A 16091-nucleotide genomic window follows, 5' to 3' on the forward strand; every position below is an offset into this window, starting at 1 on the left:
CTTCTTTAATGGTATTTATATTAATAGCTCCTTCTATGGCCTTTTCTTATTGAAGATTGAATTAACTGAATGATGTTGTGATCAAATCAACAAAGTTTTTAGTATCTACTTGAAAGACATACTGTTTTATTATTATTATTGAAGATTAAAAGCATTGGAAGTGGGAAGATATGATGCACCATAAATTAGATTCATAGTGAAAACAGATTCACATACCATAGATTATAATTAATTTATACTAAAATACAATTGTTCAATATACATTTGCTAAATATTTGGTGAGTTTAAAATATATAATTGTTCAATATATATTTACCAATTTTTAATATTTGGTGAGTTTGAAATATTTGTATATTTTTAACATAATCAACCTAATCTACAAGGCTTGTGTTTTGAATTTAAGCCTCACAGAAAAATTGTATAGAGTACAAAGTCTGAGATCCAGATGTCCAATATTCGGAATGATCTAAAATCCGGACCTCAAAATCACTAACAACCTTTTTTTTTTTTTTTAGAAATTTTTTTTGAATGCTTTACACATTACATACACATTGCATTTCCCCCCTCCATAATAAAACATATGGCACAAAATACTTCGTTATTGAAAAAACAATCATTTGAGCATAAATTTGTGTGAGTAGTTTTGGCTTCGTAACTGAGTATCTGCTTGGCATACATACATATCAAACCGAAACAGTCTAGTATATAGAAACATTGTTGATTTAACACCTACTAATATTTTATATTCCTAACTCCAACCTGGTGAATCATTATTTACCATACTTTGCTTTCATCACTGTAAGTTTATCAACACATGACTGATGCAGCGATGCCTAAACAATTTTTTTAAACTAGTAATTGAATAATAAAGTGCATGGTAACCTTTTATGTTGACATTTACACTTGGCGATGGTTACAGATTTAAGTTAAATGTGCTGAGAAATGTTGATGAGGAAAAATATAACAAGATTTTCTTTCCATATGTTAAAAATAGATTTTGTTAATGATAATCATAGACAAAAAGATTACATTTAGTGTATTTGAAGTAGCAATAACTTATTTGTTATTCACATAAAGCCAGAACTGGAGCTAGAGCTCATATGGCCACACCACACCGGGCGGCAGAATTTAGGAAAGAAAAAATTTTTTTAATTTAGAGAAGAACCGAACAACAAAATTACAAAATTAAGTGATGACAAAATTTTTAGAATTTTGAGAGAGCACTGGGACCCAAAATTTAAGGGCAGCAAAAATTTAGAATTTGGGCACTTGGTAGCAGAATTTAGGACCCCCCCCCAGACACTGCATCAGGTGGTAAGATATCTAGCGCTGGCTTTCGATAAGCTTTAAGTATATGTGGGAATTTATTTTTTCAGGACTCTGATAAGCCTTAAGCAAGAAATGGACTTTAGTATAATAATTAAACAGTGTGTGTTAAGAAGCAAGACAGAATTTAGTGGAACAACTTCTCTTTCGTTGACAATCTCATGATACATAGCCAATAATTTATAGCGGATGCTGTTAAGCTAGGCTAAAGTTACACTTTACTAATTCCAAGGAATTTCAATTAATATATCTGATTGCGCTGTTTCTTAACTTTTTGATTTGATCCAACTTAATATTTTTTGCAGTCTATTTTTATTACAACGATTTTCTGAAAATTGAAGTTTGAACTTTTGATTTTGTCGAAAAGAGTTTCTAATTATGGAGCTGTAACAGGATCCACAAAGCAAAAGCCTGCTTCGATGTCTTCTTCTTTAATGGCCAGATAGCCCAGGATGGGCCCTTGCCTTCCTCAGAATCGAATTCCAAGCTCTTCTATCCCTGGCCACGGACATCCAATTTGTTATTTTTAAAGTTCATAAGCCTGTTTCCAAACAGCTGAGTTACCTAAGTTTAGGTCTCCCTCTTTTTCGGGTGCTGAATGGTCTGGCCGAGAAGATCTTTTTAGTTACTTGATTTTTCAACCATTCTGCACAGGTGTCCTGCCCATTTAATTCTCTCAATCTGTATATATTTTACTAGATATATTTCTTTAAAGGATTTATAGAGTTCAGAGTTAGTTCTTCTCCAGATATTGTTACATTTTATGCCACCAAAAATACTTCTAAAAATTTTTCTTTCAAAGACAGAAATAACACTTTTAGCTTTTTCTGTCATTGCCCAGGTCTCAGCAGAGTATGTAAGAATGGGTCTGATTAAGCTTTTGTAAATTAAAATCTTCCTTTTTCTGCTAATGAAGTTAGACTTCAAATATTTTTTTAGATCGAAAAAACATCGGTTAGCATCTTTGACTCTACTACGGGTCTCGGGCATTAAATCATTGAGAGTATTAACTTCTGATTCTAAGTATTTAAATTTGCTAACAGTTTCAAATTTGTAATTCCCAATTTCAAAATAGGGATTGCTGTTATTACCACGTGGCATGTGTTTAGTTTTATTTTGGTTGATTGCTAGATGCATTTTGCTGGCTGCAGCCTCTAGAGATGTAAAAGCCTCTCTAAGTGACCCGAGAGTGTGTGTGACTATGTCATTATCGTCAGCAAACTCAAAAATCTGAACAGATTTGCTAAAGATAGTTCTATGACTATTAATGTTGGAGTCTTTTATGATTTTTTGGAAGGCAAGGTTAAAAAGCAGGCAGGCCAGTGCATCACCCTGTCTGAGCTTATTTGAAACAACAATAGGCTCAGAAAGATTATTCTGGATTTTAACCCTAAATTTTGTCTCAGTAAGAGGAGGAATGGTGACCAAATTTATAAGTTCAGGTATTGCAAATTCTCTCATAGCTTCAATTAAATATTTTCTGTTTTTTGAATCGTAGGCAGTCTTAAAATCAACAAAAAGGTTGTGCGTTGCAATGCCATATTCATTAGTTTTTTCCAAAATTTGCCTAATGTTAAAGATTGTTCTGCTGTAGATCTTCCTTTGCGGAAACCACATTGGTAATCGCCTACAATATTTTTTGTATAAGTTATTAGTCTACTAAAAAGTATATTGGAAAATAGTTTGTAGAAAACACAAAAGAGACTGATTCCCCTCTAATTGGTACATTCCAAAATGACTTCTTTTTTATGTATAGGACACATGATGCTCAGTTTCCAATCATCGGGTAAAACTTCTCCCAAACTGTTTCGATGAGGTGGTTGCTTCAATGTCTATTAAAAAAAAAAAAAAAAAAAAAAGGAATTCCCGCAAAAAGCGGATAAATGTATATTCGTCTCAAAATTGCGCATTGGAAAGTCAGTGTTGACGAGGAAATAATGTGACATAAGGAAATGTATATGGTATAAGAAAACATATAAAGGAACTTTTTTCATTTTTTTGAGGATTCTGACACTCCACTTGCGTTGAATAACAGAAAAATTATTCATTATGCTAAAAGTGGCGATTGTGACAAAGTGATGACTAGAACGGGTCAGCTGATACAATGCTAATGATTCATGCCCAAATAATTCATGAAGAAATTAACATAAAAACTGAATGCACATATTCAACAGGTTTATTAACCAAATTTAAAAATCGCCATCGTATAGGGCAATTAAAAATTTTAGCTGAACTACTTGCAGATGAATTCTTATCTATTCATTTCTAGATGAATATCTAGTTTTCTGGCAATATGTACAGCGAAATACCTTGGCTGCCTCTACATAAAAGGCTCCAACTAGTGTCAAAGATTCCAAAGCGATACTAACAATTTTAGCATGTGCAAATGCTGCAGGAATGCACAAGTGTAAACTTTTCGCAGTTGGAAAAAATACACAACCTCGAGCATTTAAAGTACTAAAGGTTTTTTTCTCTGTTATTATATCGTGAAAATAAAAGAACATGGATTGCACAAGCGTTAATAAGTGATTGGTTTGAAAATAATTTCATACCCTAGGCTCGGCAACATTTGAATTCAGTTGGTTTACCTGATGATGTAACAATTGTCCTGACTGTAGACAAATGTTTGGCTCATACTTCAAGTTTTAGTAAAAGGTAATGTGTCCATATTATTCTCTCCTCCAAATTGTATGTCCATCATTCAGCTTATGGATATCAGAACAGTGCGTGTGCTGAAATTCAAATATAAAGTAGCATTTTTAAAATCCATGTTAAATTTCTTGAATAAAGGATAAGACTATTCAAGAATTTTTGAAATATTTCAGCATAAAATTTGCTGTGTGGAGCATTGCAAAATCGTGGCAGGATGTGTTTCCAGATACTTTAAAAAATGCTTGGCACAAGTTATGGCCAGCTACTGTATTTGATGGTAAGGATGGTGAAGATGATATCCACAAATTTGGAGGTTTTCGGATATTACAAACTAAAGGTGAAATTTTCCAGTTATTGGAATTTGTAAAGAAATGTGGAGAAGCGGTAATAAATGAAGATGATATGACAGAAGTTTTTCATTTCAATGACAATACCCCAATCATCAATCAGTTAACAGATGGCGAAATCTGTAATATGGTTCTAGATCCAGAAAATACCACTAGCAGTAGTGAAGAAAGTGACAGAGAGGTTATTGAAAACATAAAAATTTTGATAGACAGGTTAGTTGGAATTCTTGATGCAGCAATTACAGGACTTGAGTAATGGAACTTTATGACTGAACAAGAAATTATGTCTGTTAACAGAATTAAAAAGAAAGTATTAGCACAAAAAACGAAGCTACTTAAACAACTTGTATTGAAAGAAATGTTTTGTAAAGTGTAAAGAAATAAATATTGATTTTTTTTTTTTTTTTGTAAATTTTGATACTCTTTATATTATAAACGCTTCATTATTTCAGAAATCACAATTTCATATTTTAAAATTTATAATTTCTATATGCTGTCTTACTAGATTTAAAATGATGATCTAATATCCGGAATCGCCGAAGTCCCGACAGGTCTGGATCTTGTACTTTATACTGTACTTAGTTATGTTGTTATTAGATTTTAGGAATGACTCAAGATAATTCATCATATTTTTTAATGAAAATTTGATTAAAAAGTGTTCATTTTTTTGTTGGAGTTCTGTATTGAAGGCCTAGTTTTTTAATTCGTAACTTCTTTTGGATTTCAGACTTCAGAAATGATATTCCAAATTAGAAAATTTAGAATTTTGTATAAATATGAATCATGAGATAATTTTTCATTACAGTACTGCTCTCACTGATAACAACTTTCAGAATGATGCTTGTTCAAAATTTTTGAGATGTTCTAATATTGTTTTCCATACTAATTTTTTGTTATTCAGCTGTAAAATCGAATATTTAAATGTTTATAGTATATGTAAAAATGCCATTTCATCTTTTTAATTAAAAATTTTATATTTTAACCAGAATAATGATCTTCAAGGCGTTAGAGCTTATAATGCTGTAGATATTGATGGATTATACACACTTGGTACAGTTGTAATTGATTACCGTGGCTACAGAGTTACAGCACAGTCTATAATTCCAGGTAAGTTCAGATTATATATATTGTGCATTTTCATTTCGTATATTTTCTGAGTAAAGATTTAATTCTTTTCTAATGTAATTGAACAGCTAAATGAGTGTATTCACAAAGTCTTTTTTTTTTTTTAACATATTGCAATTTTTTTTTAACGTAAGTAGAAGCCATATTCTTTTTAACTAGTGTAACATCAAGTTTAGGAATTCTTGAGGTTTATAAATTTGAAATTATATGCTAGCCAATTCTTGTTCTGAAAGTTTAGCCATCTTTAAAAAATTTACTCAAACTATTAGTTTTTTACGTTTTGGTAACAGGATGTGTTCAGGTTTTCCAGAAACTTGAAAAAGGAGATTTGTCCTTAATAAGGATATCAACAGTCTAAATTCAGGGGAACATTCAGAATATGACACATTTTGCATCCAAGCTGTACCATCTTCCTAAATGTTAAATTTCAAATTGATGGAGTATTAGATTGCTATAAATTTATTTTAAACTTGATGTGACATTAAACATAGCCATTTGTTTCCTGCTATTTTTTAATGAAATGTGGAGATGAAAAAAATATTTATTATATATATATATATAATTTTCTTAAGAACTGTATGTGTATTTGAGCATTTGAGCTTAGCATTCTATTTGATTTATTTTAAGAAATGAGATAATTCAGTTTGCCCTTATTTTGTAATATTGATTCCTAAAAATTGTCTACTAAAGACATATTACAATGAATTTAAATGCTTTCACTGAGTTAAATAAAGTAAGAACTTCTGTTGTATATAGGTTTACAGGCATCTTTTATTAAGTTTAATATTTCATTAATTTAATGTAAATAATTTTGGAAATATAAAAGAAAATAAATTTAGTGACTATGAATCATTTAAAGGTTGTTAAAAAGGATTTATTTTATTTGTTTGATATTATTTAGGTATTTTAGAAAGGGAACAAGAACATTCGGTTGTTTATGGATCTGTAGATTTTGGAAAAACAGTTCTTAGCCATCCTAAATATCTTGAAATGGTACGTAAAGTTATTTTGTTATTTTTTCAACCTGAAGTGTGTATTTAAAATATCCCTAAGAATTGCATTTGTTTTCCATATCTATTATTTTTGCATATTAAACTAATTATCATACTCTGCTTAAATAACTGTACTATTCAAGTAATAATTAAAAGTAAGGAAATTAGGTATGTATTTTAAGTTAAGGCCAGACAGCAATAAAAATCGAATCTTTTGTTTAGATGCGATATTGCTATATGTTTGTCTACGGATTTTCTGAGGAAAAGACAATACAGTACAAAGTCCGAAATCCGGACTCATGGAACTTCATCGATTCCAGATTTAGATTTTTCCGGATATTAGATCACCACTTTAAATCTAGTAAGATGGCATGTAGGAAATATAAAATTATAAATATTAAATCATGATTTATAAAATAATGAAGTATTTATGATCTAAAGGGTATGAAAATATAAAAAAAACTTAATATTTGTTTCAACAACATCCTTATTAAACATTTCTTTCAATGTAAAATGTTTAAGTTGCTTCCATTTTTGAGCTAATACTTTCTCTTTAATTCTGTAGAGAGACATAATCTCTTGTTTAGTTACATTGTTTAAGTTCTGTAACTGCTGTTTCGAGAATTCCGACTAACTTGTCAGTCAAAATTTTCTTGTTTTCAGTAACTTCTCTGTTACTTCCTTCACTATCAGTAGTGGTATTTTCTGGGTTTAGAACCATGCTACAGATTTCGCCATTCATTAATTGATTAATGATTTAGAAGCATTGTCATCACAATGAAAAACTTCTTTTATATAATTTTCATTTATTACCGCTTCTCCACATATCCTTACAAAATCCGTTAATTGGAAAAATTTCAGCTTTGTTTTGCGATATCCGAAAACCTTTAAAATTAGCGGCTATCATCATCAAATTTAGCTACCCTTCACTATACGTATTTGGCTATGCATCATGAGCTTGGCAACTAACGACAAGTTGTTCCATTAAATTTTATCTTGCTTCTATAGCGCATTGAGGCAATTAGGCTCCAATTGTATTAGTTTAGTTATGTATTGTACTTATATCTATTCCTTGCACATGCTTAAGGCTTATTAGAGTTCTGAGTAAATAAATTCCCACATATAATTCAGCCTTATTGAGGGCCGGCGCTAGATATCTTGCAGTAAGACAAGTCTGTGGGTCCTAAATTCTGCAACTCATTGCACCCATACAAGCCCTAGGGCTAGTTCTGGGTTTATGTGAATAACAAATCAGTTATTCTTAATTCAAATAGCCCTAAATGTAATCTTTGGGTCTATGAGTATTATCAACAAAATCTATTTTAAGCATCTGGAAAGAAATTTTTGGTAAATTTTTCCTTGTCAACATTTTTTTATCGCATTTAACATAAACCTGTAATCATTGCCAAGTGTAATATCAACATATAAAGGATTACCATACTCATTTATTATTCAATTACTAACATAAAAATATTGTTTAGGCATCACTACATGAGTCATTACTCGAGTTGCCATGTATTGATAAACATGCGGTGATGAAAGTATAATAAATAATGATTCTCCATGTTGTTGTCAGATCAACGATGTATTTGTGTGGAATGTTTCGGTTTGAGATGTGTGCCAAGCAGACACGCAGCAACGGAGCCAAATTACTGATCATACAGATTTATGCTAAAACGATTGTTTATTCAATAACAAGGTATTTTATTTAGTGTCGAAGTGAAATTAAGGATCGGAACTCTCCAAATGTTTTATAATGTGTGGAGGTGGTAATCAAATGCGCATGGGTAAAGCCTACGAAAAAACATTGTTGGTGGTTTTGAGGTCCAGATTTTAGATCATTCCAGATATTGGATGTCCGGATTTCGGACTTTGTACTGTATATTTAATCTTGTGCGTATGTATAAGAAATGTAGTTGAATGCAACACTTGGTAGCAGTTGTGTGATTTATATGTGTATTTTTTATAATTGAATTTTTAAATTGAGAAAATGTTAAATGCAGAAGATATACAACATTATTTTTTAATTTAAATAAATTTATAAGGCACCACGCAACCTTGTTTGTCTGGCAGCACAAGACAGTGATGACCTTTGCTGCTCTGCTAATGTAAAGCTTTCTGCATCCTTCATGACATAATGTGTTGAACAGTGAAACAAAGTATGCTTCAAGCATTGAGATATCCGTGTCTCTTAAGCAAAGCATCGCAGATCCTGTTGTAATGCCTTGCTTTAATAGGTATGATATTTGCCAGACAGCATATTGAAATGTGAGCAAAGCCATTGTTGATGTGGTAGTGCCATAATCTGTTGGCATTTGTTTGCCATTGGGTTATGAGATGGCATCTGGTTAATATTGCTGTGACATTGTTCGTTGCTTGTATGAGAAAGAGACAGTAGTAGGCTGCCACTCATGTATGTGTAGTGGTGTGACAAACAACACCAAAAACTAGTTTACTTATTAACCTCGGAGCCACCAGCTTCTAAGACATGTGAACAGTTGTGCAACTACTGCTCTTACTAAATTTAATATTGGTGCCACCGAGATGGCAGCAAAAGCTGAGTCTGCACCTATACTGGAATGTATAATTTAATTCATTTGCTTTTACTTTCCCCATAAGAAATTTTAAATGGTTTTAAATATTTTTTGAAGAAAATTATCCTGTTTATGATTTTTGTTTGAAATTATATTTTCCTTTCTAGCTCAATAAAGCTGGTCAATCTTTAAAAATTCTTCCTCATTCGTAAGTATATTTATGTATTCATATAAATTTTATAGCTATTAAATTTTACTATTTTTTATTACTTTTATTTATATACTTTGTTAAATGCTAACTTAATATAATTAAAAGCTGAATTTATATCTGTATATTAACTGTGAATGACTTAAGATATTTCATATCATTAAAATATTGTTAAATAACATAATTATACTAATATTTACATACTGAAGATTACTATTTATAGAAGTTTTCTGTAGTTTTTAATTTTTAAAAGCTTTGCTTTGAACTTGTTGATTGTAATTTAAATTAAGATGATTATTAAATATTGCATATTATAAAATTGTTACTGATTTATTTCCCAGTTTTAAATGCTATAATGTAGGCTTTTATCTTCTTTAGTGTGAAAAGTCTGTTCTTTTATGATTAAGAAATTATATTTATATTATTGTATTTGAATATCTGTCTAGTTAACTTTTATTTTCAAATTATATGAATTCACATTATTCACAATTTTATTTTATTTATGTTAGTTTTATAAGATTGTGTTTTAAACTGAAGTAATTTTTTAAGGCTTATAAATTTGTTTAAATGTTTGATGGAAGCAGCTATGTTTTGAATTATAATTTAGTTTTATATATTTGAAAAATTTGTCTTTAAAAATTTTTTATGAATTTTTAAAATGTATTTCAGAGTGCTGAATGAAAAAGATGAAGAAGTTGAACTGTGCTCTTCAGTTGAATGCAAAGTATGTTTTATGAAAAAGTAAAAATAGCTTTGCATCCAAATTGATTGCTGATAAGCAATGTAAAATTTTTGTTGTTTTAGTTTTCAGAAAATTCTGTAGCTAAAAAAAAAATAATTAAAAATGTTTTGCAAATACTGTTAAAATTATATTACATACATCTAGAATGATATTTAATTTGAAAGAAAAAAAAATATACATGTTTCACAATGAATCTTTATACATAGTTTTTTTTTTATACATAGTGTTAAATCAACTATTGAAGCATTCTTCACATTATTATCTAAGTTTAGAAACATTAAATAATGGTAGCAAAGGAATTCAAGAAATTTCTTACCTGTTCATTGTCTTCGATAGTTCAACCGATAGTTGTCATTGAGGTTCCAAAACTCAAAAATCACCACATTTGGTAATTGATTTGATTGTCAATTGTCAGTAGATTGAGCATCAGCTAATCTCTGAAGACATCATGAATTTTCACTGGCCTATTTATATGCTGCATATGTTTTAAAAAAATTAAAAACTAAAACATGAAATGTCAGGCAAATCATGCAGACAAATTCACAATAATACAAAATTCAAATTCACAATAATAAAAAATTAGCATAAGTATTTGCATAGTATTATGTTGTAGATGCAAGAATAATAATTCTTGCACTTTTATCCAAGGAGATCGTGTCTATGGCACTTTTCCTGTGCCATAAGTATTAAATGCGTATAAATTTTATAGATGCTAAATTTGAATTTAACATTTTATTTTTTATTATTTTTGTTTATTTTACCAAGTGCTTATGTATTATGATTAAAAGCTGAAATTATAATATTCTGGGTACAAACTGTGAATGAAGTACTATATTTCTTATAAAAAGATTTGGATTCTGTTTCTTGGATCCTATCATTAAGGATTTTTAAAGTAATTACAGCAAAGAAAAATCTTCAATGCTTCTTGAAAGTTCATTTCAGCATACCTTTTTTATTTTAATTGGCTTGGAGGAAAAAATGGCTTATAGAATTTTTTCATATGTTGCTTAATTGATTGTAAGTTTTTTAATCCTTAAAGGAAAGGGAACTATATTGGATCATCTTTCAAAATGTATATAGTCTATTTTAAATTCAACATCAGTCTAAACTTGAATTTTGTGTAATATTAAATTATAATTCCTTTTAGACTGTAGCATTACGTATACAGTGAATCCTGTCTAAGACAATCATCTGAAATTCCACATGATTTTTGTCTTTTGCAGAAATGGTCTTGAAAAATCTGATCATTTATAGGAATGATTGTCTTAAGGAAGTAATTGTCATGAGGATGTTCACTATGTTTAAACTAAAGTGATAAATGTATTTATCACAGAGAATTTTTTAGCTTTTAATATGTTTGCATAAACACATATCTTGTTGAGTGAATGCTTTTCCAGTTATTATGTATGGAGTAAAAACGTATTTTGAATAAAAAATCAGTCTCCTAAGAAAATAAATTTTATTTAGAAATTCATATATTGAAAATGTGTATTTTTTGTTTTGTATGGTATTTCAATAAAATAAAAGCTCTCTCATTGATAGTTATCTTTCATTACATATAGTTAGTTATCTTGCTATATAAGAATAAAAGAGTAATTCTGAAATAATATTGTAATAAAAGAGTAATTCTGAAAAATTTTTAGGCATGAGCATCTTATTGTAGATTATAGATTACTGTCTAGAAAGATTAAATTTTGTGTTGTGTTGCATTATGTGTTATGTGTTAATTTCAGGGAATCGTTGGAAATGATGGTAGACACTATATTCTCGATCTTCTTCGAACATTTCCTCCTGATGTAAATTTCTTAATTCGTAAGTAGTTTTCCTTCCATATAAATGAAATGCAAAAAATTATAATTAGCATATTTGACTTCTAATAAAAAATATTCATGTAAAAAACCAGTTTGTAAACATATCTGCATGATAAAGCTATGGTAAAAATATTTTCATGAGGAAATTTTGAAAATTTATAATTTTCCACCATACATAGAAAGTGTAATAAATAAACAATCATGAACAAGTTTGACTTATTTGTATATGTCTAGAAGAAGGTTTGAATTATATAATTTTGTATAAATATATCATCAAAATCACTTGGTTACAGATTTGTAAGTAAACTTAATTAAAATCTGTAATACACTTAAATATTTAGTCCCATTGACACGGATTTAATTTGGGGAATTTAAGGAAAAAATATCTTTGATTTTATTAACTACTGTTTATGCGTGGCAGTATATGGTAGTTTTCCAGTAAAGAATTGGGATCTTCCTGGGGCAGAGTACATGAAAGGTAATACTATGAAACAAAGTTGAAAAGCTTATAGAAAAGCCCAAATTAATGAACATGAATTTACTTCATTAGTATAGAAGATGCATTCTGAGGCAAGTTCATCATCCTAAAGATCATAGAATGCCACTATTATTTGAGTACTTTAATCATCAATTTCTGAGAGTTTGGGTAGGTGCTGAAGAATAAGCAAAGAACTTTTATGAAGACAGCGTCTGTATTTCTTTTTATGTGCAAAATCACTTGTAATTATTGGTTTAGGCCAAGCACATTTTATGCTTATTAGATACAGATGGATCTTTCTTAAAGTGAGGCTTCAAAAGGGCAGGGTATAAAATTTGGAGGAAATAAAAGATGTGGAATAAGTTTTGAAAAGCTTTCCAGGGTGACCTTAATAGTATTCCCTTTAGTGCTTTTGAAGGAAATTTTGCGAGATAAGAGATTTTGAAACAATGATTTTTAATTGGGGGAATGATGGACAATCACATTAGCAATATTTAAAGCTTATTTTATTCATGCCATTCATGATATAAAATGTGTGATTATAAATTGCTGTTAAGAAATCCATATAGAATGATTAACTTGACTGTGTATTAATCACATTAATGTGAGCAGCAGTTAAGGCTGATACAATATAATTTCAATTAAGTGGGTCTCTGTTAATTGAGCTGGAATTTAATTTGAAGAAATTGTTAAGATTGTTTACTAACATTTAAAGATGAAATGAAAAATCGGTAAAATTTGTAGATTCGTTTTATCAGTGATTGATCTTTTTCTTTTCTTATTGGTGATCGCACATTTAATAGTCTTCTATTGTAAGCTTTGGTAATGGATATAGTTAACATGATGGCACGATTATGTTGACAGGTATAGAACTATTGTAAAAAAAGGTAGCAAACTTTTTCAAAATAATGTCATAGAAGTCCATGTAAGAAATTTAATGAAGTTTTACAGTTTGTGTAAATTTTGATGTAGTTTGTTTATTCCATTTCTTTCATGAGTATTTTCATTATGAATAAAATCTTGTCTGGATTATTTGTTTGATTTAAGAAAGCAAAATTTGTTTATTAATAATTTGTTAAAATGTTAGTAGGAGTAATTTTGCGATATTTTTATAATTTCAAATAATTAATTTCAGGAAATGCTGTCAAAAAAAAAAAAAAAAAAAAAAAAAAAAAAAAACCTGGAAAAACTAACATGATTTCTTAAAATTAAGTCTTTATCAGCCAAGTTTTTGATTATCTGAGATGGCTGCTATCTCATTTACTATATACAGAGGCTTTTCAGACATTTTTTAGACGATGTATATTGTATTCACAAAACTAACTTACACAAAATTCTTGTGTTTTAAATATTCTAATTGACATCCCGTATTCTGAACTGTCTTTCCACACCACAATTTCCAGGATAATAATGCCTTTTGAAGTGGCAGAAGAGATATTCTATCCCGTTCCTCACGAACAGCTTTCCAAAGTCCTGTTAGGGTTTGGGACAACGTTTGGATAATGCAGTTTTTAAAAGTCCAAAAGCACAAAAATCCATAGGTGACACATCGGGAGATTTAGTAGGGATATCAGTGAAGGGTATGGCCTTGATACCAGTTTTTTGTTGCATTTCTTTTAGGAAATTTACAGTGGATTTTGATGTGTGACTGCTAGCTTTGTCCTGATGGAGTCTCACAGATTAATGGCACTGTGGGTAAAGCGATGGTATTTCATTCAGAAAAATTGGCGATAAAATATGTTCCTGACAGTGTTTGGAGTTAAACTTGACATTTTTTTGCACTCTCTTTATTTTTAACTTGCCATTATAAGAAAAACCAGCAACAATCATGAATCCCTTAGAAAAACTTTCTTTCGATTCTTTGAACCATGTACTTAATTTTTTTCCCTCCCCTTTTATGATAATAAATGGCTCTTTTTTTGTTACAATCATTTAAATACACCCATGCTTCATCTATTGTGACAATTGTTTTCCATTTTTCTTTGGATAAGTGTTTCTCATATAGAATTCTGCAGCGTGTCCTGCATTGAGCGATATGCTTTGGAAGAAGACGATGCACATTGCGTTTTTTCAACTTTCTTAAGTTTTAAATCAGCGTTTATAATTTTTTTACAGTGGACACCGAGTGTTTTAATGATTTTGCAACTGTCCTTTGACTAGGGGGATTTTCTTTTAACATTAAACAACGTACCTTTGCAATAGTCGAAGACGTCCGTTTTTTCCTTGGATACTTGTTTGGAATTTTTGTCCCACTTGAGGCTCCAATTTGACGTTTATTTCCTTTCTTGTTGATGATATTACCTATCGACGCTTTAGATATCACAAAACCATGACTCTTACATCGTTTTTGGATAACGGATTATGCATAATTCTCTTCGGAAAGAGCGTAAATGTAGCCTTCGAACCACTGCTTTGTTAAATTCGCCATTTTGAATAAAAACAAAACTTTCAAGCAACAAACAATAATTTTGACTTTTAAAAACATAGTACAATTGCAACTACTTCTTTTGTAGCAAACGATTTTTTATTACCGCTTACCAAAATCGTTTAAAAAATTTGTGAACAGCCTCTGTATTTCTGCATATAACACACTACAAAAAAAATAGAAATTTATGTGTGTGCATTGTACATCAAATATAAAAGGATGCATTTAAAATGAAGAAAAAATGAGCATACAAAAATTAGATTTTTACATGTACCAGAATTCTGTTTATTTAAAAGAAATAACGTACTTTATGAACTTAAACATTTTCATTATTGGATAACATGAAAATTTTATCATATTCGTCTTTCGTTATATCTTCAGGCCTACCAATGAATTCTGTTCTACACCATCATTGTTATTCCAGTCCATAAATAAGTAATTATCATCTATTCCATCTAGATTGTCAGATATACTATATTATTTAAAATAACTTTTGAATTGTGTCAGGTTTAATTTCATTCCCTTGCTTATATTATCTATTTACACCCTATTTCTGGACTGGCATGATGCAATTAGTCTCCTTTTGTAAATGTTTTTTCACCTTATAACATCCACATATTCCACTGTCATTTTAAATTTTCTTTGAATGTTTCATTGATATACACATCTAAAGGCTGAACTAATGGTGTTAATCCACTTGGAATAATTAACATGTCTGTATTACACTCTTTCAACAATTTCTTCATATTATTTGTTTAATGGGATCTGAATATGTTCTATATTAAGACTTTTCAAGATTCTTTAAAGGCAACAGGACTCGTTCGCGAAACATTTCTTATCCATAATTTCACACAGTTTTCATCCATCCGTTCTTTCTTGTGAACATGAATGAAAACACCTTTTAGGTAATTCTATTTTGGCACTTCTTTTAAAAGTATTTATGCATTTTAATTTTGTACCATCCGCTAAGCAGGAAGTAACAGTAAGGCGAGATTTTTTGTGGCCTGCTGTTTTTATGTGAACCATGTTTGTTCCTTTCACATCAGTATTATTTCCTGTCATGTCAAACATTACTGGAGTTTCATGCCTATTTCAAATATGTGACGGTAAATAATTTTTTTGCTTTCATAGGTCAATAATATACTAATGGAACTCGTGAATTTCTTATCCAAATCTTTCGGAAGCCTTTGCAAAACTTTTGTTTTTTCTTGAATTAAATTATTCTGTGCCATAAATTGACTGCACTAACACAAAGTTCATTTAAAGTTTTCATTTTCATTTGCATTCTTTTTTGTCCACTTTTAGGCAAATAAACATATATTCTTTCTTGTTACACTTATTCCATTCTGGTGCTTCTAGGACCTAGTGCGCAACACTGTCTTCTAGGAAAGGCCATTTCATTACTTCTTTACGCAAAGCACATACGTTTTTTGCCATATTAATTAATTGTG

General features: G+C 29.9%; 1 protein-coding gene across 6 annotated transcripts in view; it reads left to right on the forward strand.

Moving 5' to 3' along the window:
- The window catches only part of clu (clustered mitochondria protein homolog), a 152105-nt gene that overhangs the window by 70728 nt on the left and 65286 nt on the right, over positions 1-16091 (forward strand). For all 6 annotated transcript variants that reach the window (XM_035371249.2, XM_035371247.2, XM_035371246.2 and 3 more), the window contains 5 exons: positions 5312-5432; positions 6352-6443; positions 9144-9184; positions 9854-9908; positions 11660-11738. In XM_035371249.2, the coding sequence (XP_035227140.2) occupies positions 5312-5432; positions 6352-6443; positions 9144-9184; positions 9854-9908; positions 11660-11738 (388 nt within the window). The remainder of the gene's footprint in view (positions 1-5311; positions 5433-6351; positions 6444-9143; positions 9185-9853; positions 9909-11659; positions 11739-16091) is intronic.

Source organism: Stegodyphus dumicola, chromosome 4 (genome assembly GCF_044657685.1).
Source record: "Stegodyphus dumicola isolate Sdum_Otavi_A_Nest chromosome 4, ASM4465768v1".
Lineage (NCBI taxonomy): Eukaryota > Metazoa > Arthropoda > Arachnida > Araneae > Eresidae > Stegodyphus > Stegodyphus dumicola.